The sequence below is a fragment of the Triticum urartu genome, chromosome 6A (assembly GCF_056163025.1).
Source record: "Triticum urartu cultivar PI428250 chromosome 6A, HENAU_Tu73, whole genome shotgun sequence".
In the NCBI taxonomy this organism is placed as follows: Eukaryota; Viridiplantae; Streptophyta; class Magnoliopsida; order Poales; family Poaceae; genus Triticum; species Triticum urartu.
The window spans coordinates 446,622,332-446,647,751 of record NC_141878.1 but is presented as its reverse complement, the minus strand read 5'-3'; the positions used below and the strand labels follow the sequence as shown (position 1 = coordinate 446,647,751).

At 41.5% G+C, this 25,420-nt stretch overlaps 1 protein-coding gene across 1 annotated transcript; it reads left to right on the top strand.

Annotated features, from left to right (window-relative positions):
* TPP2 (tripeptidyl peptidase ii) lies at nt 1-25,413 on the top strand. The gene is made up of 34 exons (XM_048679212.2): nt 1-672; nt 1,570-1,648; nt 1,758-1,831; nt 2,169-2,278; nt 2,370-2,450; nt 2,916-3,002; nt 3,078-3,220; nt 4,666-4,816; nt 4,894-5,016; nt 5,201-5,284; nt 5,401-5,588; nt 5,787-5,961; nt 6,293-6,414; nt 6,529-6,608; nt 7,567-7,625; nt 7,987-8,141; nt 8,591-8,769; nt 9,447-9,559; nt 9,643-9,813; nt 9,894-10,022; nt 10,095-10,195; nt 10,284-10,401; nt 11,428-11,507; nt 12,852-12,924; nt 13,532-13,617; nt 13,693-13,744; nt 13,853-13,978; nt 14,198-14,269; nt 14,615-14,707; nt 20,275-20,370; nt 21,398-21,496; nt 21,599-21,691; nt 24,134-24,283; nt 25,105-25,413. The coding sequence occupies exons 1-34, from the start codon at nt 279-281 to the stop codon at nt 25,261-25,263; spliced, it is 4,095 nt and encodes a 1,364-aa protein (XP_048535169.2). The 5' UTR covers nt 1-278; the 3' UTR covers nt 25,264-25,413.
* The last annotated feature ends 7 nt before the right edge of the window (nt 25,414-25,420 follow it).

Genomic DNA, 25,420 nt, shown 5'->3' with positions numbered 1-25,420 from the left:
GCCAGACTGCCCCTAGCCAACCACCGGCCGCCAGCCTACGCCCACCACGCTCGCGGCTTCCGGCGGGCGCTTGGCACAGTCTCCATTGCCGCTCAGCTCTGGTACAGCAGTTCCGCCATTTTCAATTCCACTCACGCGTCTCCCCATCATCATCATCAGCATCAGCCATGCTTTCCACGCAGATCCGGCAATCGAGCTGAACATTCGGAATCCACTCAAAAATAAACAAACTCCAAAATCAGTTGGAAAAAGTGTAAAGGAAGCCAGCCTTCACCTTAATGTGGCTCGGGAGCTGCGCAGGCAGCGCGACCGCAGCCGCAGCCGCGCTACATAAACCCGTCGCCCACCCGCGGCCCCTCCTCAGAGTCTCCGCCTGTTCCTCCACCCCCGCACCGCTCCACGCCAACGCCCACCCCTCCGTCGCGGCTGGTCCGACCCGGGGCCCGGGCCCCAGCGCAGGCGTCGCGCCCACCGCGATGCCGTCTTCCTCCTCCGCGCCGACGACGCCGCCGCCCGCCGAGGAGACGACCGCCGCCGCCGCAGCCGGCGGGTTCCGCCTCACCGAGCCCTCCTTCCTCGAGTCGCTCATGCCGAAGAAGGAGACCGGCGTTGACCGCTTCCTCGCCGCGCACCCCGAGTACGACGGCCGCGGCTCGCTCATCGCCATCTTCGGTGAGTTGCCTTCCAGTTGCCCCCAACTCCTGCTCCGGCTAGTCGATACTACCTCACATCGTTGCACTGAGGTGAGGGTTGACTGTAGTTGACCTCAGCTTTTGGCTGGAGAATGGATTTTGCCGATGCGGTCTGAATTGGCAATTCGGTTGGATCCCTAGTCGATACTTTGATCCGGCAGAGGTCAAACCGCGTCTGAGTTCTGGTATGGCGTGTCGTCAGCTGGAGAGTGTAGCTCACGAGGTGTTTTGGGTCATCGCTCTGCCCAGTTTGTAGTGTTCAAGTAGGTGGCTCCACTGAGCTGTTCAGAGGATTTTCTGATTCATCACTGGGGGCTCAGTCCCTGCAGTTTAGGCCCACGTATGCAACGCCTGTAGGATGTGGGAGATTAATGAAATGGTTAATTGACTTATATGGGAGGTGATCTGCTGTTTTTGTAATCCTATTTGCAGCTTATTGGGTGTGACTTCACTTGCTTGTTGTATGATTCTGACTACTGCAGCAGGCAGCACTTACCCGGTTTGCATGATCCTAACTTAACATAGACTTAGATGTTGTCATGTTGCAGCACATGGCATAGCACTTCTTGTTGCTAACGAAACACAACCAGTCTCTTTTGACAAAAAATAAATGCTCCTGCGAGTAGTCATCTATGTAAGGAGGAGATAACATGCTCTAAAGCTCACCAGTATGAGGCTATTACAAGTTAACAACTCGCGTACATGGTGGTTGGAAGGTCTCTTCATTTGGGGAGGAGCTCAGGCAGGTTACATGGGTATAGCTCGAGTCTCGGACGATCTGTGGTGGATCTAACTCTGGCATGCAATTATTATGTGTATTTCATAGGATTTCATTGTCCTACTTGTTTTGCGCTGATGTGACTTGTATGTCTGATAGATTCTGGAGTTGATCCGGCTGCAGCTGGGTTGCAGAAAACTTCTGACGGGAAGCCCAAGATCCTTGATGTTATTGATTGGTACTTAGACTCTTCCAGAATTTGGAAACTGCACTATTTGTTTATTTATTTTCAGTTGCCAATTTCTCTTGAATGATGTATTTGCCAACGAGTATGCTCTTAAATGTAGCACGGGTAGTGGTGATGTTGACACGTCCAAAGTGGTGAAAGCTGATGCTGACGGTGCTATAGTTGGTGCTTCAGGTTGGTCATGCCCTGAGGGTTTGTTTTGTTTATATTACTCATTTAATGGGATACAATTTGAAGCTAAACATTTATTTATGTGAATTAGCAAAATTTGTTAAAACCAAACTCGTTTTTTCCCCTTGTCGTAGTCACTGCAACTTTTTTTTGTTAATGCTGTTCAACTTTAGCATGTACTTGATTATGATTCTATTGGTATCTGAGGTACCATATACCAATTATATTGTCTTTTCAATAGTTGCGACCTGTAGCGCTCCATGCCTTGAAGAATATCCATATTCTGAAAGGCAATTTTCTGTCCTGATGCCCTGATATGCTAAGCCCTGTTTACACTCAGGCGCTCGTTTGTCTGTAAATCCCTCATGGAAGAACCCTTCTCAAGAGTGGCGTGTTGGCTGCAAACTAGTATATGAACTCTTCACGGACACACTTATATCTCGATTGAAGGTAAATACAATATTTAATGCCTGCATTCTGAAGGTTTTATATCACACTCAATATCAATATTTTAATGAAAATCTATTAAATATGACTTCAGAAAGAAAGAAAAAAGAAATGGGATGAAGAAAACCAAGAAGCGATATCCAGAGCTCTGAACCAGCTGAACGAGTTTGAAAAGGTTGAAGTGACTTCTTTTGTTGCGTATAGATTCATTTGGTTTACAATTTTGATTCTCCTTTGCGTGCTGTTTTTCTTTTTATTACTCCCTCCGTCCGGAAATACTTGTCATCAAAATGGATAAAAGGAGATGTATCTAGATGTATTTTAGTTCTAGATACATCTCTTTTTGTCCATTTTGATGACAAGTATTTTCGGACGGAGGGAGTATATGTACTCCTTGTAGATTACACTTTGCGCGATAGCTATTGTCAAGCATTGTGAGTATGTGATGTGGCAGTCAAATAAAGTGGTTCAGCTAGGAGATACAGAAAGCCATTAATGAAGTGATTTTGCATATGTACTGCTAATATTGAGTCTATATTCCAGCTAAGAGTGATACTGCTGGCCTTGCACACTGCTTTTTATGATATTCTGTAAACATCTATTTAAATGAGTGGCTCACCTCCACCGAAAATGATTGCAGAAGCATAGTAAGCCTGATGATGCTAAACTGAAAAAGGCTCAAGAAGACCTGCAAAACAGACTTGATTGCCTGAGGAAACAAGCAGATGTAAGAAAGCGATCATACTTCCCCGAAATTTTAGCTGATTTCAGCTATGTACATGTCTTATTTCTGTTTCTGCAGGGTTATGATGACAGGGGACCTGTGATTGATGTTGTTGTATGGCATGATGGTGATGTGTGGAGGGTTGCAGTTGATACTCAGGGACTTGAGGATAAGAAAGATAGTGGAAAACTAGCAGATTTTGTTCCGTTGACAAACTACAGGTATGGTCGATCTTGTGGTGTTGATGTTGTAAAGTAGACGATGTAATCTCTTGCACACACAGTTCGTTGCTCCTTCTAGTCCTCGAAAGACATTTTGTTTTCTAGGGTCCTGTTTGATGTGCTTTGTCCACATGAATACTTCAGGTGCTGAAAGTGCTCATTTAAGGTCTTCATCAGAGAATTCACTTTATTTTTGATCATGTGAGCAAATATAAGGTTATGGAATATTCAAATGAATATGGAATATTATGTGAATAGAAAGGTTAATTATTTAGATAAGCAAGAGATAGAGATTGAGTCTATCCTTTTTGATTATTACTTGCTGTTCAAGTAAGTGGTGCCAAGCGTCTGGCATTCTGTGACAAGAGAGTGCCACAAAAGCTAAAAGGCAGGTTCTATAGGACGGCGATTCAACCGGCAATGTTGTATGGCTCTGAGTGTTGGCTGACTAAAAGGCGACATGTTCAACAGTTAGGTGTAGCAGAGATGCGCTTGTTGAGATGGATGTGTGGCCAACTGGCCAAACAAGGAAGGATTGGGTTTGGAATGATGATGAGGTAGAGTTGGGGAGCACCGATTGAAGAGAAGCTTGTGTCCAACATCGTCTGAGATGGTTTGGGCATATTTAACGCTGGCCTCCAGAAGCTCCAGTGCATAGCGGACAGCTAAAGCGTGCTGAGAACGTCAAGAGAGGTTGGGGTAGACCAAACTTGACATGGAAGGAGTCCATAAAGAGAGATCTGAAGGACTGGAATATCACCAAAGAACTAGCCATGGACAGGGGTGCGCCAGAACCATGAGTTGGTTGTGAGATCTTATGGGTTTCAGCTCCAGCCTACCCCAACTTGTTTGGGACTAAAGGCTTTGTTGTTGTTATAACTGTGAAATACGTCTTCCATCCCAAAAATATAAGGCGTATTTATTAGGACACGTTTCACCAACATTTATACTCTACTAATATGTGATTTATGTGATACAAAATCATCATCATAAGTACTTCTGTAGATGATTCTGTTACATCAAGTCCCTATCTGCAGCCCACCATCTTCATGGTGGTAGATACCTACTGTTGTATACAATTACTGCTGCACCACTTCTTCTGGCTGGAGAAGCTATGCCATTTTAGGTTCTCTCCAAATGTATATATGATTTGTAAATCTAGTAACGAGAAGCCAGTGATTCAATTTGGGATGTTTTATTACAAATTTTGTAAACATGACATACCAGACATGTTTTCACTTGTAGTTGAAGTAGTATGTTGTTCCCATATCTTATCTTATACTTCCTCCGTCCCATAATGTAAGACGTTTTTGCAAGCTAGTTTAGCTTGCAAAAACGTCTTACATTGTGGGACGGAGGGAGTACAATCTATCCGTATTACCATTGTAAACTAGAAGGTTATCGTCCATATATTGTGTTTCTGATCTATACAAAATTATCTGCAGGATTGAGCGAAAGTTTGGGATTTTTAGCAAATTAGATGCTTGCTCTTTTGTAGCAAATGTGTATGATGATGGGAACCTTGTCAGCATAGTAACTGACTGCTCTCCGCATGCTACCCATGTTGCCGGCATTGCAGCTGCTTTTCATCCTGAAGTATGTTCCTTAACTTTTGGCTTTTCATTTAAACCACAATTATACAAGCACCAGTTTATTGAAATGTTTTTAAACAGGAACCTTTGCTGAATGGAGTTGCACCAGGGGCACAATTGATTTCTTGTAGAATAGGAGATACCCGCTTAGGATCAATGGAGACAGGGACAGGCTTGGTTAGGGCCTTGATAGCTGCAGTAGAGGTGATAATACTCCCTTTGGTGCATCATTTATCAGAGTAAATAACAGTGTATTTGCCTCTGTTATATTTACAACTCCTTAAACACCTCCTGATGAAGTGCTTAATGTTTGCGAAATAACAATAATTTTTTCCCTTACGTCTCAGCTTTTTTATTGACCTGCTTCCTTGAATTCTTGTATATTCAGCACAAATGCGATCTGATTAATATGAGCTACGGTGAGCCTGCTCTTCTTCCTGACTATGGAAGATTCATTGATATTGTCAATGAGGTGAACTCCTTTTGTGTGTTATTATTTCTTATCCATATTCATTCTTGGACATTCTAGTCTTCTTTCTTTCTTAGAATGTTTTATAGCAATTTAGCTGGTGCTCTGTTATTTCACAGGTTGTCGACAAGCATCGTATTATATTTATTAGTAGTGCTGGAAACAACGGTCCGGCTTTAAACACTGTTGGTGCACCTGGCGGGACTAGTTCAAGCATTATTGGTATTGGTGCCTATGTCTCACCAGCTATGGCTGCTGGAGCTCACTGTGTCGTACAACCTCCGTCGGAGGGGATGGAGTACACATGGTATGTGATCAGTTGGTAATTCTTTTATTGCGTTATACAATATAGTTCTCTAACAATGGCATCATCCGAGGTCAACTTGGGTCTAGTCCTCTAACGTACGGTGAACAACTGGACAGCGCTAGCCCGGGAATGCTCGTCGTCCTCTAGTTCCCAAACAATAATTTTTTTATTGCTAATTGAACCTTTTGGATTTTTAAGGTCTAGTCGAGGTCCCACAGCTGATGGGGATCTTGGTGTCTCCATTAGCGCACCTGGTGGAGCAGTGGCCCCTGTGCCAACATGGACCCTTCAGTCTCGCATGCTCATGAATGGTACTTCCATGTCATCTCCTTCTGCCTGTGGTGGGGTTGCTCTCCTTGTTAGTGCCATGAAGGTTTGTCTGGCCAACATCTTTTCCGTTAATGCAATGTGAAGTACTCCATCCGTCCCAAAATAAGCATAGTTTTAAATAGCCAGCTATAGGCTATAGCTGCGCTATAGCTGTTTGAGCATGTTGCCGCTATTTGATTTCATGTACAATTTGCCGCTATAGCCTCGCTATAGCTGTTTTTAAGGGCTGCCGCTATATACCATAGCCCGCTATTTAAAACATTGAAAATAAGTGACTCAACTTTGTACTAACTTAGTACAAAGGAGTCACTTATTTTGGGACGGAGGGAGTATGAAACATGTATTCAGTTACTTTAATGAGGTGTATATTTTAGGCTGAAGGCATTCCAGTAAGCCCTTATACTGTGAGGAAGGCAATCGAGAATACAGCTTCATCTATAAGTGATGCACCTGAGGAGAAACTGACAACAGGACATGGGCTTTTGCAAGTTGATAGGTTAGCACAATTTTTCTTCTCTCTGTTATGCTCTAGAGGGATACATTTTTCTTAATCTAATGCTATTGATTTTGAGTCCAATCATCATCATGCATACCATTGCTGTTTTCTCAGGGCTTATGAATATGCGCGGCAAACTAAGAAGTTGCCACTTGTTTCTTACAGAATCTCAATCAGTCAAGTAGGGAAGTCAAGTATGTATCATATTTTCCCATGATAAATCTTCTTCTGGATAAACTTATGAGTTCCAACAGAAATTAATAAGAATGAAGAATGACCTCTACTGAACGCTACAGCCACTCAACTTCTTCTGAAGCATTTTTTTTCATTCTGTTTTCTTCAGAAAAGTTCTTCTGAAGCATTTTAAGCAGAGACAAGTCATGTTCATCTAACATAATTGAAACATGAAAAAAGAAATCAATTTTTTGGCATGTACAAGTACATTTTTTTACATGTTTATTTACCTTGAAATGTTTCTGCTGTCGAAGAAAATTATAATTAAAAACATGCAACTGTGCGTACACAATTTTTAATCTGCATACGCCCATCATCCTTAAAATGTCATATAAAACTAAAATGTAGTATTAGAGAATTTCTGATAAGTGATAACATTCTCATCTCGAGAGCAAAGCCATGAGCTACCTTTTTGATGAAATAAATATCACGTCAAAAGCAAATCTGTAAGGATGAAAGAAAAACAATTCTCATAACAGTGGTTAGAGGAGGGTATAACATTTCTGCACTCGATTGGGTGGATAACTAAGAAAGGGAGTTAAAGATTTTGGTTGGCTTGGATCAAAATTATCTCATTGTCTCGTGCTTATTGATATTGTATATATGAGTGGAAACACTACAACTACTACACTCGATTTTCTTAATGGATGAACAATTTGAAACTGAGACCCCCAAGGCCTTGAAATGTAGTGAACAGAGGGATTAGTCACAGTTACAACTTCTACTGGGCAATATTTTATTGGTAATTTGGTATTTTCTATTGATTTTGGGACGCTGTTCTACTCTAGAATAGCAGTTTATAGTAGATCAGGCAAAACAATTGGGGAGCGGGTATGATGTACTACCTGTGATTCACACTAATTGATGTTGAGTTCATACATTATATTTGATTACTTAACTCAAATGCATTATCTGCAGTTCCAAAACTAAGAGGAATATATCTACGTGGGAGTAATTCATGTCAACAAACGAGTGAGGTCAGTTCCTGATAACTTGTTTGGGTTATCCTGGCATGCTTATATTTCCCTCTCCCCAAAGAGAGTTGGTTTTGTAGCATTGTATTTGACCACTGTAAGATGGTTCTTTTACTTATTTAGTACTACCTGTCTCAAAATATAAGACGTTTTTGTAGGTTAGTTTAGCCTACAAAAATGTCTTAAATTTTGAGCCGGAGGTAGTAGCTTAGTAGGCGTGTATGACTTGTTTATGATCAGTAAGATTAAAAAATGTTTTACACGTTTTTCTGTCTGGTGGAGCACGAAATTTTTATCTGTACTAGATGTTTTCATTTGTTTTAAACATTACAATTAACTATATGTTATATCCTCTGCTTTACAGTGGACTGTTCAACTTAACCCAAAATTTCACGACGATGCGAGTAATTTGGAGCAATTGGTTCCATTTGAGGAGTGCCTGCAGCTGCATTCCACTGATAGCTCTGTTATTAATATTCCTGAGTATATATTGTTGACAAACAATGGGCGCAGTTTCAAGTTGGTACCTTCTTTCTGTTCAACTAGATGTTATTTCCCTCATTCTCCTTCTCAAGAGCAATAATTTTTGATATCAACTTGTACTTGTTCTTCCTATAATTGTTGATACTTTGGTTTATAAGGACATGCGCGTTAAACTGAACTGCACTATAGTTCGTCTCGTTATAGGTAATGCTTATGCATATATGTGTCATACAAACATGATTCCTGATGCCGGATATTCTCTTATATTTATACAAACATCACTAAAAACCAGCGGCACATTATAACTTATAAAGGCTTTTCAACCAAAGGAATGTGTAGGTTGGTTAGTATCATAGCACACAATGGCAGATGAAATTAAAGGCCTTTAAGTTAGACATGCAGTAGTAAATAATTTGCTCAATTACATGCCCTGTTCATTTTGTCAAGTGTCCTGCTTTCATTTGGTTTGCTTTGCCTTTTTGCAGCATTGTCGTCAATCCTGTTAATATCAGTAGTGGCCTTCACTACTATGAAGTTTATGGCATGGATTGCAGAGCACCATGGCGTGGACCCATTTTCCGAGTGCCAATCACAATAATTAAGCCTATTGCTCTATCAGGAGAGCCGCCAGTATTGTTACTTTCCAAACTGTACTTCAAGTCAGGTACTAATTATTGTTCTTGCTTACTGGGAGCTCTGATTTAACTTAAATTAAAATCATTATTGTTGCCCGCATTCTTTTGCATATGCTAACATTGCTTGTATTCATCAACATTTGGAGAGTGCACTCCTGGAGGAACTAGGTGGATGATGCCAATGTGCAGATTTGACTTCCCCTAGCATCATCTTTGCATTTGTTTCTAACCACAAAGAGCCCCCCCCCCCCCCCCCACACACACACAAAAAAAAAAAAAAGACTGGTTGCACTTTTGTCCCCATGAACACAATAGAATTCTGTCTTTCTCCACAGATTTAGTTCACTTACAGTGTGCTGAAACTCTCTTGTCTCAAATCTTGATTTTATCTTTGTTGATGAATCAGCCACCATACTTTGTTTATTTTGACCTATCACTACTACAATGCTGGACCAAAGAAGTGAGCCTAGCCATCTTGGGTTGGGGAATGGATGTACAATGCCACCACCTAGGAACCAATGATGAACAATGATCATAATTTTTTTTGTCAACCAATACCATTGAGTTTAAAATTTTAAAACTCTGACTCATGCTTTGTTTTCTCATTTCTGTTGACATGCTTCCAGATATTTAATATTTTAACTACTTCCATCTTTTTTATATGAAATAAAGCGTAGTTAGTTTATTCCCATCTGATTGATTGCAGGTCATATCGAAAGGAGGTTCATAAATGTGCCAATTGGGGCCTCGTGGGCGGAAGTTACCATGCGCACATCAGCCTTTGATACTCCTAGAAGGTTCTTTTTGGATACTGTTCAGGTATATACACTACATTGGGATTTTACCTTTAGTCCTATGAGTTAAATATGTGAATTTTAACGTCAAATGGGAGTATATGACAGATGTGTCCACTGAAGCGACCTATCAAATGGGAGTCTGTTGTCACTTTCTCGTCACCATCTATCAAGAATTTCAGTTTTCCTGTTGAAGGTGGCTTAACTTTGGAATTGTCTATAGCCCAGTTCTGGTCTAGTGGAAATGCTAGCCATGAACCTACCTGTGTTGATTTCGAGGTACTTTTATCAACTTCCAAGACATAGCATCTGGTTTATATTAAATGACGTGCTAAATATATTCATTTGCAACTTGGCAGATTGTGTTTCATGGAATTTTCATTGATAAGAAAGTAATTGCCCTTGATGGTAGTGAGTCACCTATGCGTATTGTTGCTAGATCATTATTAGCATCAGAAAGGCTTGTTCCTGTTGCCACTCTGAACAAGGTTAGTCAAGAATCAATAGAAGGTTATGACTAGTTATTCTTTTGACCAGATATTGACTTTTGTGGCTTGCAGATCAAGATACCTTATCGACCAGTGGATTCTAACTTTTGTCCGCTTCCCACCAGCCGTGATAGATTACCCTCTGGCAAACAAATTATTGCACTGACTTTGACGTGAGTTATATTTGGTTCTGGGGTAACTATGTTTGAGTTAGTCCTTGATGTGGTTTTCACAATCTTTTCTCCCTATGAACCTCTACAGTTACAAATTCAAACTGGAGGACGGTGCTGAAGTAAAGCCCCATCTGCCCCTACTTAACAACAGAATATATGATAATAAGTTTGAGTCTCAGTTCTATAGAATTTCAGATTCAAATAAGGTACACTTCTTTTCATTATAAAAAATTATCTCTTTAATTCCTGTATCTCCAATGGCAGGAGGATTTATATGTGATTCGAGTAACTGTTGTTCCTGCTGGACTGTTACGAATTGACTTGGATAACATTTAGTTGATGCATTGAGGCCCAAATGACACATATAGCAGTTAGCTGAGTTTAAGAGACACAAACCTAGACTAAGTATGGAATTATACTCTTAACAGAAACATTTTTACCTTTTTTTATTTCAATTATTCTGCTTGCACTAGTCCAGTATGAAAGTATACTTTGCACATGGCTGATGTCATCTTCTACCTAAACATATCATTTTGTTGCCATACTAAAAATAGATGACCAGAAATGCTCTACAACACCCAATTTATTGGTCTTGTGATTTCAATTGTTCCATAACCTTCGGATGTGCTTGAAATTCCATGCGCCCAAGCAAAGATGATGCAGCCCTCTCGCAAGGTTTTCATGTGTGGACAGCAGTATAGATGAAGCCATATTTGCGCGCATGCATTTGCGCCTAGATTTCGAGATACATTAGAGAGTTGGAGTTCAGTGCTACATCTTGTATTCATGAAAATACAAAAAGTTCTCAACAAACAATGAATTATATATAACAAGATGTACATGCTAGATGTTTAAGTTGAACTTAGAAATCCAACTAGAGGCATGTAATCTGTAGGGAAGGCTTACGTTTGCAAGTGCCAAGGTGATTAAATGGCCTAAGGATAGAAGTAGCATATGCCCATTTAGTAATGAAGTATGACACCTACTTTGCATTATGTAATTTGGTATATGATCGGTTTTCACATTATGAAAACCGTGCCATTTACTATGTGCCAAATAAGGTGATATTTTGTAACATCCAAATACCGGTGGCAATTTAGGTATTTTTCAGCATAGTTCCTGTGGCTTATTCCTTTCAGGGCTATCCTTACTCTTTGACTCATCACTAGTTCGATCTACATATATATTGCTCTGTTACTGACTTGGAACGTTTCCTTTTTGTTTGAAAATAGTGTGTTTACTCTTCTGGTGATGTCTATCCTAGTTATGTCAAACTTCCAAAAGGTGAATACACACTGCAATTGTACATAAGGTACAGCTCTCCCACCTTCTAAGTAATGCTGCATATAAGGTTAGATGACTAATATGATTTCGCTTTCAGCACTGAAGAATCAGAACTAAATAAACCACTATAGCTTGGTTAAGGGCATTGTGTTGTCTTCTCAAAAGCATTTCGTACTTGCAGATATGGCAATTAGTTGGAAGCACCTTCTTTTTAGGAATATAACATAAAATATTTTACTATAGTTACTAAAGATTCACCTAACTTCGTAAATTCCAATTAACTACAAGCTGAGCGTAAGTTCAGGAAAGTTATAGTAACAGTGAATCATCTAGACGCAACAGAGAAGTAGGGATTAACCGATAAACCATTAATCTGTGGGTCAACTAGGGCCAAGCCAGCAGCAGCAGCAGAGGAGGGAGGACAGCAACATAGCAGCCAGTGGAGGGAGGAGCAGCAACATACTCCCTCCGTTTTTTTTACCTCGCATATTAGTTTTGTCGTAAGTCGAAACATACCAAATCTACTCTGCCTGGCAAGGAGGTGTTGGAGGTGCCTGCGCTTGTTGGGGGGACCGGGTGTGTCATCGAGGAACTGTCCGGCGGCCGGCGGGATTGAGCGGGAGACGAGAGTAGAGGAGTGGGAGCGCCCAAATTGCCAAACTATTAAGGCGCAGGGTGGCTGGGAGATGGGCACGGGCTGATTTTTTTGTGCTCTATCAGCCCAAACCTGAGTCCATTTAATCGCTCTCTCCCCGATTATTTGTTCTGAACTGGATTAATTGGCTTATCAGACCAAATAATCGCCTCTGGCGGTTAACACACTGAATTGGACCTATTCGCATCGGTTTGCCTCCGAGCTGCGTTTAATCGGCCGGTTTTTGTAACAGTGCCCCACCAATACTTTGGTGTTCTTCTGACTATATACTGTTTTTAGTCCATTCTTGCCCAATACTAGAGGTTGATATGAATATAAATATGACTAGAGCACCCGTGCTGAATCTTAATAGGATATATAATATGTTGTTAATTGGTAAATGGACAAAAGCAAGATTAGCTTTGTGTCTTCTAGGTTGCATTTATGTGATGCTCTTCTTAGTTTGTTAACTATGTTGTGCTTTTATGATTTAATTCAAAATAATTCAGATAGCTATGCATTTTTAAACAGTCTGAGGAAAAAGTAGAGATGGAAAGTAATACTCCCTCTGTCAACTTCTATAAGACTTTTTAGGTCACTATTTTGACAGAGGGAGTACATTTTTTTGCACCCTCTGGCTTATGGGATCTTTTCTATTACATATTTTTGTGGTTATCTTATTTTAGATGCTGTTCATCTATGATCTGTTGCATAAATATATCTTATGGGTGGTTGTAGGCATGAAAATGTGCAAATCTTGGAGAAGCTGAAGCAATTGGTTCTATTTATTGAGAGAAAACTAGAGAAGAAGGTATTGCATCTAATACTAAAAAAATGTTGCTAATCGTGCTTTATTGATGGCTTGATGATGATTTTCTTGTTGACTGTGCATCACATGATATATTGTGACATGGAAGCTGTTATATTTTCCTTTCCTTTTTGGGGACATTGGTTAGGCTCATATAGGTAATGCTGTAGATGTTAGCTTAATCGTCCTTTTGGGAATTATCCTGCGCAAGGATTGGAGTTTTGTACATAGGGGACCACCACAAAAGATGTATCATCAACTTACACTATTTAGCATGCATAGAATCACACTCCTATAGAGGTTCATACTACTTCTCAAGTTATCAGTTTGTTGTTCACAGACAGATGGAATAAACCACATGATTAAATTGTGTTCTTTCATGCATTCCACTAGGCTTGATACAACTGTATCCTTTTGCTCCATGGGGTAAAACATTATCCTCTTACTATTAAATATTTCAGTTGGAGAATGAGTCTCTTTTTCTCAGTTTGTCCAATTAGTATGCAAGTTGCAAGCGAAGAATCATGCTTATCATTAATTTTGCACATGCAAATTATTTATCTAGCAATTAACGATACAGGGTTGATTTAAATGTTCAATTTAATTGCAGGATTGCATTCAATTAAGTTTCTACTCTGAACCTGATGGTCCTATAATTGGAAATGCCGCCTTCAAGTCCTCTGTTTTAGTTCCCGGGTATGTTCCTTCTGAATGTTCACTACCATCTTAATAAAATAACACGTTGTCACCACCATTGTTTATTGTTAATAGAGAACCTGAAGCATTCTATGTGGGTCCACCATCTAGAGAAAAACTTCCGAAGGTACATATCCTGTTGATGTTATTTTGTTAGATATCACTAAAATACCATATCAGTTTTTAAGCAGTTTTGTAATGTTGTTTTGGTTTTATATGTTGGATTGCTTTACAGGGTGCTCCACCTGGGTCTGTTTTAGTTGGCTCCATAACCTATGGTATAGTAAGCTCCTTCAACAAGAAAGATGAACAGCATGCTCCAGCATCTTATAGCATTTTGTGTATCATTCCACCATCAAAGGTCAGTAGCACTGGAATAAATTACCAACTCCTTTTAGTTTAACATTATCCTTTTTTTGTTATTATTATTATCCTTATAATGCTAGACCACCAGTTCAGATGTAAATCATATAGAGTCCCAATAAGGCCATATTAGTTTTCAGCTTTCACCCATGTTTTCAGCTCTATCTATGTTGTCTCGCATATTCAGGGAACTCTTTTATGATTATGTAAATTGCAGGTTGATGATACTAAAGAAAAGGGGGTTTCAGTTGAAACAGAGAAGAGTATTTCTGAGAGGTTAAATGATGAGGTTGGCACACTTCAGTAGTTAGTTAAATGCTATTTACTTGAATTCAGATTGTTGTTGACATTTCTAGCACAACTTTTTTGTTTAATAACTCATGTGACTAATTCTTGACAATTCATGATTTTACTGTAGAAGATATGTTGGTAATCTAAATGCTATGTCTTTGTACTTTTTCATCAACGATAAATCTTGCTCCTGGATAGATTACAGCAAACTTTGGTTACTTGGAAAGTATCATGAGCAATGCTATTTTTAGCTAATACTCCCTCTGTAAAGAAATATAAGAGCGTTTAGATCATAAATAAATATAAGAGCGTATATGATCTTCATAACTAATTGTATTAATAGGTTCGAGACACCAAGATAAAGTTTCTTTCGGGCCTTAAACAAGACAATGAGGACAACAAGTCTGCCTGGACTGAGCTTGTCGCTTCTCTTAAGGTAATAGCGATGACTTCCCTTCATTAATCTTTTTATAATCTTATAATTTCAGATACAATCAGAAAGCACCAGATGTGCTATCGAATATATTGATTTGTCAGTACTTTGTTAATACATGTATTCTTCTTACTCAAAACACCAGAGAATCCTATGTGGAAGCATTCTTATTCCTTTTTGTTAGGAAACGTGAGGAAGAGAGAATGATCGAACAGTTTTCTGTATTGAGGAGGAGAGAGATATATACAAGGTTACATGGGCCTGGGCCACACTCTAGACTATACAAGGTTACATGGGCCTGGGCCACACTCTAGACTATGGGCCTGGGCCACAAACACACCATATATACTTAACACCCCCCCTTCAAACTTAAGGTGGGTTAGGAGCATCTGATACACCAAGTTTGAGAGTGTGAAACCTATGCTGATCTCTAGTTTGTGCCTTGGTGAAGAAATCTGCGACTTGAAGCTCTGATGGGACATATTGTAGCTTGACAGTGGATTGTTGACAATGAGATCGAGTGAAAAAGGCATCCACACCAATGTGTTTGGTCAACTCATGCTTGACTGGATCATTAGCAATCTGAATAGCAGCAGTGCTGTCACAAAGAAGAAGTGTTGGCGTATGACATAAGACACCAAGATCATCCAATAGCCAGCGAAGCCATACAATCTCAGCTGTAGTAGTAGAGAGAGCCCTAAGCTCTGCCTCGGCACTGGAGCGAGACACGGCAGTTTGCTTCTTTGATTTTCATGCAATGAGAGATGTACCAAGAAATATGCAATAGCCAGTGACCGAGCGACGATCAATAGGATCACTCGCCCAAGTGGAATCAGAGTAAGCATGAAGCTGGAGCTGACTGGAATTAGCATAGAACAAGCGGCGAGATGTAGTTCCCCTTAAATACCTAAGGACTCGGAATAGGTGACCATGATGAACTGAGGTGGGAGCACAGACAAATTGACTGAGAATATGGATTGCATGTGCGATGTCAGGTCTGGTCACTGTGAGGTACACTAGACCGCCGACAATGTGACGATAGCGAGAGGGATCCTCAAGAGGAGTGCCATCAGTAGGACGCAACTGCAGATGAAGCTCCATAGGTGTAGCAGCAATGCGCGTGTCAGTGAGACCTGAGCGAAGAATCAAATCCTGAGTGTACTTTTGCTGGGAGATATAGTAACCATCATCGGTGTGCTCGACCTCAATCCCGAGAAAATAGCTGAGAGACCCCAAATCTGACATCTTGAATTGTTCACTCAATTTTTTCTTAACAAAATCAATATACCCAACATCATCTCCAGTGAATCAGCATGTCATCTACATAAAGTAGAAGCAATGTACGGCCATGCTCAGATGTATGAATGAAGAGTGCAGGGTCATGTTCACTAGGAGAAAAACCGGCGGCTTGAATCACAGAACTGAACCGCTCAAACCAGGCACGAGGGGCTTGCTTAAGCCCATAAAGAGCCTTTCGAAGACGACAAACATGACCTGATGGAACCTTGATACCTGGAGGTGGCTGCATATAAACTTCCTCATGTAAATCACCATGAAGGAAGGCATTCTTCACATCCATGTGGGAGATTTTTCATGACCGAGTAGCAGCCACAGCAATTAGAGTTCGAACTGAAGTCATGTGAGCAACAGGAGCAAACGTCTCACCATAATCTTTCCCATGAGACTGCTGAAAACCTCTTGCAACAAGGCGAGCCTTGTAGCGTTCCACAGAACCATTTGACTTGGTTTTAACTTTATACACCCATTTGCAAGTGATAGGGACTGAACGAGGAGGTAATGGTACCAAATCCCATGTACCAGTACGCTCTAAGGCTGCAAGCTCCTCAGACATAGCCAGTTGCCACTCAGGTGACACAACTGCCTCCTGATAGGTACTAGGCTCAGAAACAGCCCCTGCATATAAGTCCTTTTTGTATCGCGTTGCTAGAGAAGAACCGTCAGTGCAAGGGTCAGTAGTACTGGCTGGGGGAGTAGAAGACAAAGGAATAGATGACTGCGTGTCACATGGAACTTTAGAACGACGAGTATAATGGAAAGTACTGGCTGGAGGAGTAGAATAACGACGAGTGTAATGGAAAGGAAGACTATCTAGAGGTGGAGCTAGTGGAAGAGAGAAAGGAGCTGGTGAGGAAGGAGATGAAACATGTGGTGGAGATGGTTCTGATGTTAGGACAGAGGAAGGTTGTTCAGCTATGGACTCATCTAAAAAGATAGGTGGAAGTGAAAGAAACGAGGTAGACTCTAAAGAAGTTGAGGATGATGGTTTAGTGGAAGGGGAATAGAAGAAGGGTTGATCCTCAACAAAAGTGACATCGCGAGAAAAGCAAATGCGGCGAGCAGAAGAATCATAGCAACGGTAGCCCTTATGTTCAAGACTATATCCAAGGAAGACACACTGAGCAGACTAAGCAGTCAACTTGGTACGTTCACGAGGTGCTAAAAGAACATAATAAGTACAACCAAAGACACGGAGGTGGTCATACGTGGGAGGAGAACCAAACAAAACCTCACCAGGACACTTGCCCTCAAGGCGAGTAGAAGGTTGGAGATTGATAAGATAAACAGCAGTTGAGATAGCCTCACCCCAAAAATGAGTGGGGACAAAGGAAGAAATCAAAAGGGTACGAGCTGTCTCAACAATATGGCGATGCTTACGCTCAGCAACACCATTCTGAGCATGGGCACCAGGGCACGAAAGCTGAGGGAGAGTACCCTCAGATGAGAGAAACCCGCGAAAAGCAGTAGATAGATACTCCCCTCCGGAGTCAGAACGAAAAACACGAACAACACTAGAAAACTGAGTATGGACCATATGTACAAAAGCCTTATATATAGAGAACAACTCAGAACGATGCTTCATAAAATAGACCCAAGTATGTCGAGAGTGATCATCAACAAATATGACATAATGTTTGTGGCCACCTTTCGAAACAAAGGGGGAAGGACCCCATACATCAGAGTGCACTAAATCAAAAGGATGACTGGAATGAGTAGTGCTGGAAGAGTATGGTAGTTGTATTTGTTTCCCTAGCTTACAACCCTTACAGTGAAAACCAACATCTATGGAAACATGACCCAAAACAAGTGACCTAAGCGATGGTGCCACTGGGCAAAAGAAAATGACGAAGTGGATCTTGATGTTGATGCAGCCATCCGGAACGCGGATGTGGTGGAAGCTGAAGGAAGATGTAAGGTGTCAAGGATGTGGATCCTCTACGGCGATGGCCAGTTCCAATGGCCCTCTTGCTCTGACGGTCCTGCACATAACAAAATGAGTCATCAAAACCAACAAAGTAGTTCATATCAGCAAGCTGGCCAACAGACATAAGATTCATGGACAGCTCTGGAGCAAAGGAGATGGCAGAAACAGAAAACTTGGATGTGCAAAGAAAACCCTGATGAGTAATAGAACAAGGTGTAGCATCAGCAGTCTGAACAGAGGCACCATCCTGCACTGGCTGGCAAGACACAAGCTGAGAGCGATCAGAGGTCACATGGAAAGAAGCTCCAGAGTCCAGAACCCAAGGCTGGGTTGCAGCAACAGCGGGCTGAGAGAGAACAGATGCAGAAGCACCCCTTGCTTGCTGCTGATAAGGAGCCTGGGGTGCACGACGCTGCTGATTGAGGGCCCGTCTAGCCTGAAACTCAGCTAACAGCTCTGGATGAAGCTTGAAACAACCATCTCTGTGGTGTCCTGCCTTCTTGCAGAACGAGCAGACGACAGCTGAAGGTGTGGCCTTGGAGGCACCTGGCCGCTGAGGAAAAGCCAGAACACTAGCGTGTAGAGTCTGCGCAGAAGTAGCCCCAAGAGAACGGAGACGAGTCTCCTCAGCGATCAAGCTAGCAAGTGCCTCTGTCAAGGTGGGAGGAGTCGTACGACCAAGCAATTGAGTGCGAATGTTCTCAAAGTCTGGCTTGAGACCCATCACAAACTGAAACATGAGAGTCTGATGGTCATACTTTTCCTTCGCTGCACATGACTCACAACCAGAATTACCCTTTGGAACCATGGAACCTAGCTGCCCAGTGATGCGAGTGAAAGCTCCATAGTACTCTTCTATGGACATGTCTTCTGGCTGCCGAGTGTTGTGTAAATTCTGCAACAAGGAGAAATGAAGTGCACTGCTGGGCTGAAGGTAGCGCTGCTCAAAGTACTTCCATATCTTTTTAGCTGAAGTGTGATGCTCAAGACTCATTCGGAGTGAGGGTTCAACACCCAGAATTAAAACTCCCATCACATGATCATCGATCTTTTGCCAAGACTTCCTTGCTGCATCATCATTTGGACTAGGTGGATCATCTGTCAGATGAGAAACAAAACCAGCTGTCCTCAAGACAGTCCGGGCAGAAAATGCCCATTCCCTGTAGTTTGAACCATCAAGCTTGATATCTATGATCAAAGAACCAAATCCGAAATCATTTCTTGCCATAGTGGTGAGCGGCCAGCAGCTGGAAACACCCAATCTGATAGCAGCTGCAGGCAGCAACAAGAGAAGAGCAGCAGACAGCCACAAACAGGAGCTGGATCTCACTGGATAGAAGGAGGAGCTTGCTGGATCTTGCTGGATAGAAGGGGGAACGCCTGGAGCTTGCTGTAGAGCAGGGAAGGCACCAAGAGCTTGCTGGAGATGGCTGCTGGAGAGCAAGGGAAGTATTCTCACAAAGTAGCTGTGAGGACACACAACACACAGAGGAGTTGCTGGAGAGCAACTCCTACAGGTTGATGACGAAGATGGGATGGGGCAGCGATGTGGATGTCTCCTCACCAGACAGATCCGCCTGAATCACCTCACCAGTGGCGATTTCATGGGTGGCGGCTGGAAGAGGGACTAGGGTTTGGTCCTGGTCTGATACCATGTTAGGAAACGTGAGGAAGAGAGAATGACCGAACAGTTTTCTGTATTGAGGAGGAGAGAGATATATACAAGGTTACATGGGCCTGGGCCACACTCTAGACTATACAAGGTTACATGGGCCTGGGCCACACTCTAGACTATGGGCCTGGGCCACAAACACACCATATATACTTAACACTTTTTACCGTCCTTTATGTGGTTACAGACTAATATGACTCAACCCTCTGAAGGTGTTTATTGTATCGTTCACACCTTCCACTGATCTTGTCAATCTGAATTTTTAACTCCTTTCATGCCTGCGTTTTCCTTTTCAATTTCTTTTTGAGAATATGTTGTTGACTGGTCCCTCTGCCAAATCTAAGTTCTATTCCCTCTATTCCAAAATAAGTGTCGTGCCACGACACTTATTTTGGAATGGAGGGAATACATACTAACACATACAGTTAATGCATGCAATAAGATGCTATATCTTACTCCCTCCGTCCCAAAATAAGTGTCTCAACTCTAGTACAACTTTGTACTACAGCTAGTACAAAGTTGAGACACTTATTTTGGGACGGAGGGAGTATGAGTTTTTTCTTGATAAACATGTTTTATGCTACTCTGCCATTGAAACTGTGAGCTATATTGGGTTACAATATTGTTTTCTTTGATGTCAATTTACTTACCATAATATTTCCTGGCATACTGCAGTCTGAGTATCCAAAATATACACCTTTGCTTGCCAAAATTTTGGAATGTGTACTTCAGGAATCAACCTCTGATGATAAAATTAGCCATCACAAAGAGGTAACTGATATTGATTCTTCGTTTATGTTGTACTGCATGCATCTTGAATTGTTGGACTGAACAACTATGAGCAAAGGTGCTATCTTTATACGAAGCATGCTGCTTGTTCAGACTTTCATCACTTTTTTTACGATCTCTATGATTGGATACATGGAACAGTTCATGTTAATGCCCTCTAAATAAATATATGACCGAGGTAGAAGAAATCACTAGGGGCAATCTGATGTACTCCCTCTGTCCCATAATATAAGACGTTTTAAATATCTTATATTGTGGGACGGAGGGAGTACATTTTACTCTTCTTTTACAAAAGGATCTGATACTGTAGTCGATGACTTCATGCAACCGAATGTTATCATGGGTCTAACTCCTTCAAATAGTGCAACTTTTGCTGATGACAATGCTGGCATTAAGAGTGCTCAAGTATGGGTTGGGATTAAACCGGACAAAACCGGCTATGCGACGGTAGTTCAACTTCCTTCGTTAAATGTGATGTCAGCAGCAGCGCTGGTTATCTTTTTTTGTACAAGATGGTTTCACGGGTTGGTGCAAAACCAAGTTTGAACATGCGAAACTGGCATGCAGTTCATTAATATATCCTGACGTCAAATATGCTGGCAAAACTGAATTCAGGTCTTACATGAGTAGAAAACCTGAGCTGATTTTGTTTCTAATCAGATGCCTATATTGAGTCTATCCAACAATCAGACAATCACATGGTCTACAGTCTTGCATCTTTCACATGATCTATAACTGTATAACTGCCTGATAGAATTCCACAGGTTAATTTGTTTAGTTAACTAAATACAGTATTATATACAGTGCACTTCAGTCTCACTTCAGATGGCACTGCCGTTTTGGTGCGAGATTATTTCTTTGCTGTCAAAATGTATATATATTGCCGCTGTAGTTCTGTGTCAGTATTCATGCTCCAATCAGCTATCTTCACATTTATCTGACTATCAAAATTTAATTTTCCAGTAAGAGATTTGTTTCTGACTTTGTCTATGGTATTCTTGGTATTCAGGTTATTGTTGCAGCTGATGAGGTCGTGGACAGTATTGACAAAGAGCAACTAGCAAAACTTTTGTCTTTAAAACCCGATCCTGAGGATGAAGAATCACAGGTATATATCATTAATAATTATTTACTATCATTGCTCCTTAATTAATCAAATGTACCAGCTCCTATTGAATGTTGTTTTCCTCGAACATTTACTGGCAAATAGAAAACTAAGAAAAAAATGGAAGAAACACGAGACCAGCTAGCAGATGCACTATACCAAAAAGGTCTTGCACTGGCAGAGATTGAGTCGTTAAAGGTACATCATCTTTCTTTTAGCATATTTTCCTTTACCTTGAATGTCAAGTTCTTTATATTATATACTCATAAGATCAGTTGTCATAACCTAGAAGTTGGGTTCTGCATCAGGCTGTTTGATGATCAACTATAGAAACCTTTGTTATATTTGAAATGACCTGGTCGTTGAAATGAGGAACATGCTCCTACTTCCTACTTCATGCCCAGCCAATGTGTATATTCTGGTCTTAGCCAATGTATCTAGGGGCCACCTTGGTTTTTGGGCAGATGCAATTCGAGAGTCATTGTGCCCGGTTGCCCTGCCTTGAGAGGCAGATCGAAAATTAGAAAGGCGAGCTCATTGTCGCTGAAGCTCCGCGGTTGTTGCTTCTTTTTTACCTCCACTGTTAGTCAGTGTTGGAAGGGGAGCCTTGGCGCAGCGGTAAAGCTGTTGCCTTGTGACCAGGAGGTCACGGGTTCAAGTCCTGGAAACAGCCTCTTGCAGAAATGTAGGGAAAGGCTGCGTACAATAGACCCAAAGTGGTCGGACCCTTCCCCGGACCCTGCGCAAGCAGGAGCTACATGCACCGGGCTGCCCTTTTTGCTAGTCAGTGTTGCTGGCAGCCTCTTTACCAATTGCACTCTGGCGGAAGTGATGGAGAAACAGTTGGAAGCAAAAGGGGAGAGGTAGGGATGAAGAGGCAGGTTGATGTAGGGGGGGCAAACCAGCGAGGGAGACGGAGTGTGGTGTTTAGGGTTACGGGGTTAGGATCTGCTCTCTGGGCCAGGCTGGTGGAACTGGTGGTGGTGGCAGCCTCTTTACCAATTGCACTCTGGCGGAAGTGATGGAGAAACAGTTGGAAGCAAAAGGGGAGAGGTAGGGATGAAGAGGCAGGTTGATGTAGGGGGGGCAAACCAGCGAGGGAGACGGAGTGTGGTGTTTAGGGTTACGGGGTTAGGATCTGCTCTCTGGGCCAGGCTGGTGGAACTGGTGGTGGTGGCTAAAGAGTGCAGCGGCATGCAGTAGCAGTGTAGCACCATGTTAGCAAGACGAGCGGGCACATAACGCATGGTGGAAACTAGGGACTGGCAGCGATGAAGCCAAGCTCGTCTTGCTACCACTGCGCTACTGCTTCCATGTGTCTCTAGGACAATATCTCTACTCTTATAAAAAATCAAGTTGGTGATGATGGTGTGCCTGCCATCTTGCAATATAGACCGTCCGATCTATATCTGACGGATAGAAAGCAAACTATGGCAATTTTGCAAAAGGATACCCGCACCTCTCTCGTTCATCCTTATCTCCCACAACTTCATTGTTGAGTAATTAAAAAAAGAAGCCTCTGGAACAATCTGGCATGGTGGCCGCTGCCGGCATCGTTCATCCCCATGCCTCTGCTAAGTCCGACCACAAATCACCACCGCGCCCCACTCCTCCTCACCTTATCTCTCATCTTTCTCGATATATCATTCTTTCGATGAAATTCTCGAGATATCATTAGTTTTTACACATGGGATTACTCCTGCATGGGTCAATCACAACAGGTGTTTTGTAAAAAAAATGCATCTTGATGTTCCTTGCAATGCACGGGCATCTTGCTAGTACAATACATACAGGTGTTGTATATGGACACCTAAAACAGCTACTCCCTCCATTCCCTTATACAAGGCACAAACTCAGATTACAGATACCAATGGACCCATAAAAAGCGGGATTTGCGCTTGTGGCGATTCTCGAGCGAGCGGAGCTGAAAACGAAGACGAAAGATTTTGCCAAAAATGCGGGGTAGAATTTGTGGATTCTCGGATACGAAGATATCAAATGGGATACATCAAACTCGCATGTCCCGTAACTCATGTGTGGTATTTGAAAGGTCTTCCTAGTTATATCGCGAATCTTTTAGATAAACCTCTTAAGAAGTTGGAGGGCCTAGTATACGGCGATTTCTCTTTTGCTAGGCCCAGCACTAAAAAACCCACTTTTTTACGATTACGAGGTTTATTCGAAGAGGAAAAATTTAATGACATCTTTGCAAGCCCACTTTTCTTTTCGTTAACTGGGATCATTAATACGCCTGCATGCATGCAAGGAAGGAATGGGAAGGAAGTAGCATAGTGTCATTATGACTACATGCATGCAAGTATTAAGCAAGTTAGTAGTATGAGAAAACATCATTAATATTTGCGTCGGTTACTGTTAGTGGCCTTATATAGATGCAAAATGTATTTTTCATAGTGGCCTTGTATAAGGGAATGGAGGGAGTATAACATATATCTAACAACCTACTACTCCTTTTAGCCCCTCATTCTCTTTGCCTTTGTCTGGTAGGTGGCTTGGCTTGGGCACCATACCTTGGTCTTAGCTTTGTACATTGTCAACTGGCAGTCTCTAATCTAGAACATGTATTTGTGTTAGTGTGTATATTATTAAGTAGTATTACTTATGAAGATATCTTTCTTTCAGCCTGATGAGTCAACCGAGGCATCTGCTAAAGATGTTTTTGAGGAGAATTACAAAGAATTAATTAAATGGGTTGATGCCAAATCTACAAAATACGGCACTCTGACCGTTCTACGTGAGAGGCGCTGTGGAAGATGTGGCACGGCACTCAAGGTATATCCCTACCAAGCACCAGTTCCCTTACCTGTATTCTTAGCATTTGCAGTTGCGATTCCAGCTTTTATTGGGACAGTCATGACAACTTTAATGAAAAGGAACGGTTGACTTTGTCAAATAGTTCTATGACTGAGTGCCCAAGAGATTTTAAGTAAATACATATGGCATTGGTGACTATCTTGTTTAGTGGATCTAGTCCGCACATGTATTTTGATTGCCTATGGTTGTTAGCTTAGCTTTGCTTGGCTTAGCAAGTGGTATGTCCATTATTTTCAATGGCCAACTTGTCATTGTTATGAAAACAACAAAATATTAGCCATTACTCTTACGTCTTACCACTCAATGAAGTCTCACTCCCACAACCCATTTTGTTCTCTCAGTTCGCTGATAAACCTATGCTAATCAAATTAACATTTGTACAGTTTGCTTATTCATAGTGAGTAAATTTTTTATCAAGCTCCATTGTAACTAACATGCTATGGTTCAACTGTATTCTGATGTCAGTACTACCAACATAATTTCCACTGCCACATTATCAGACAAATCTTTGCACATATGGGATGGATATTATTACTATTATACTCCCTCCTTTCACAAATATAAGATTTGTGAACGGAGGGAGTTTGAACTGCCTGGTCTATTCGGGATGTAACATTGATGAAACCATAGTATATTTAATAGTTGAAAGACCTCTATCAAAACAAGATCGTCACAATTTGTTACTTGCATCTTATTTTTCGTAAAGAATTAAAGAGCCTACTGATTCTGTTTTACTTGTGAATTCATGCTTAATGTTAGCTATCTTTGTGGTGGGTTAGGTTCTAAACGACATGATTCAAGAGGACTCTGAGCAACCAAAGAAGAAGTTATATGATCTGAAGATCCAGCTGATTGAGGAGATAGGATGGGCACATGTATCGGCTTATGAAAAGCAGTGGATGCATGTCCGCTTTCCCCCATCTCTGCCTCCCTTTTAATTGGGTATGCTTACCATTTAGTCTGGCATCGGTAGGTTCAGTACTTTGTGTCATTGTTGGATGCAACATTTGTCATTTCAGGGATCTTCCATTTGACATTTCCATTCTTGAAATGGTAATAAGGCATGCAAGCGCGGCCACATTGGATTATCTGTTC

Bases quoted from the DNA above. Each gene is read 5' to 3' on its own strand.
- TPP2 (XM_048679212.2), top strand. From the start codon at position 279: ATGTGGCTCGGGAGCTGCGCAGGCAGCGCGACCGCAGCCGCAGCCGCG. The intron at 2,279-2,369 runs GTAAATACAATA...ATATGACTTCAG, and splicing joins CACTTATATCTCGATTGAAG to AAAGAAAGAAAAAAGAAATG. The intron at 6,415-6,528 runs GTTAGCACAATT...CTGTTTTCTCAG, and splicing joins GGGCTTTTGCAAGTTGATAG to GGCTTATGAATATGCGCGGC.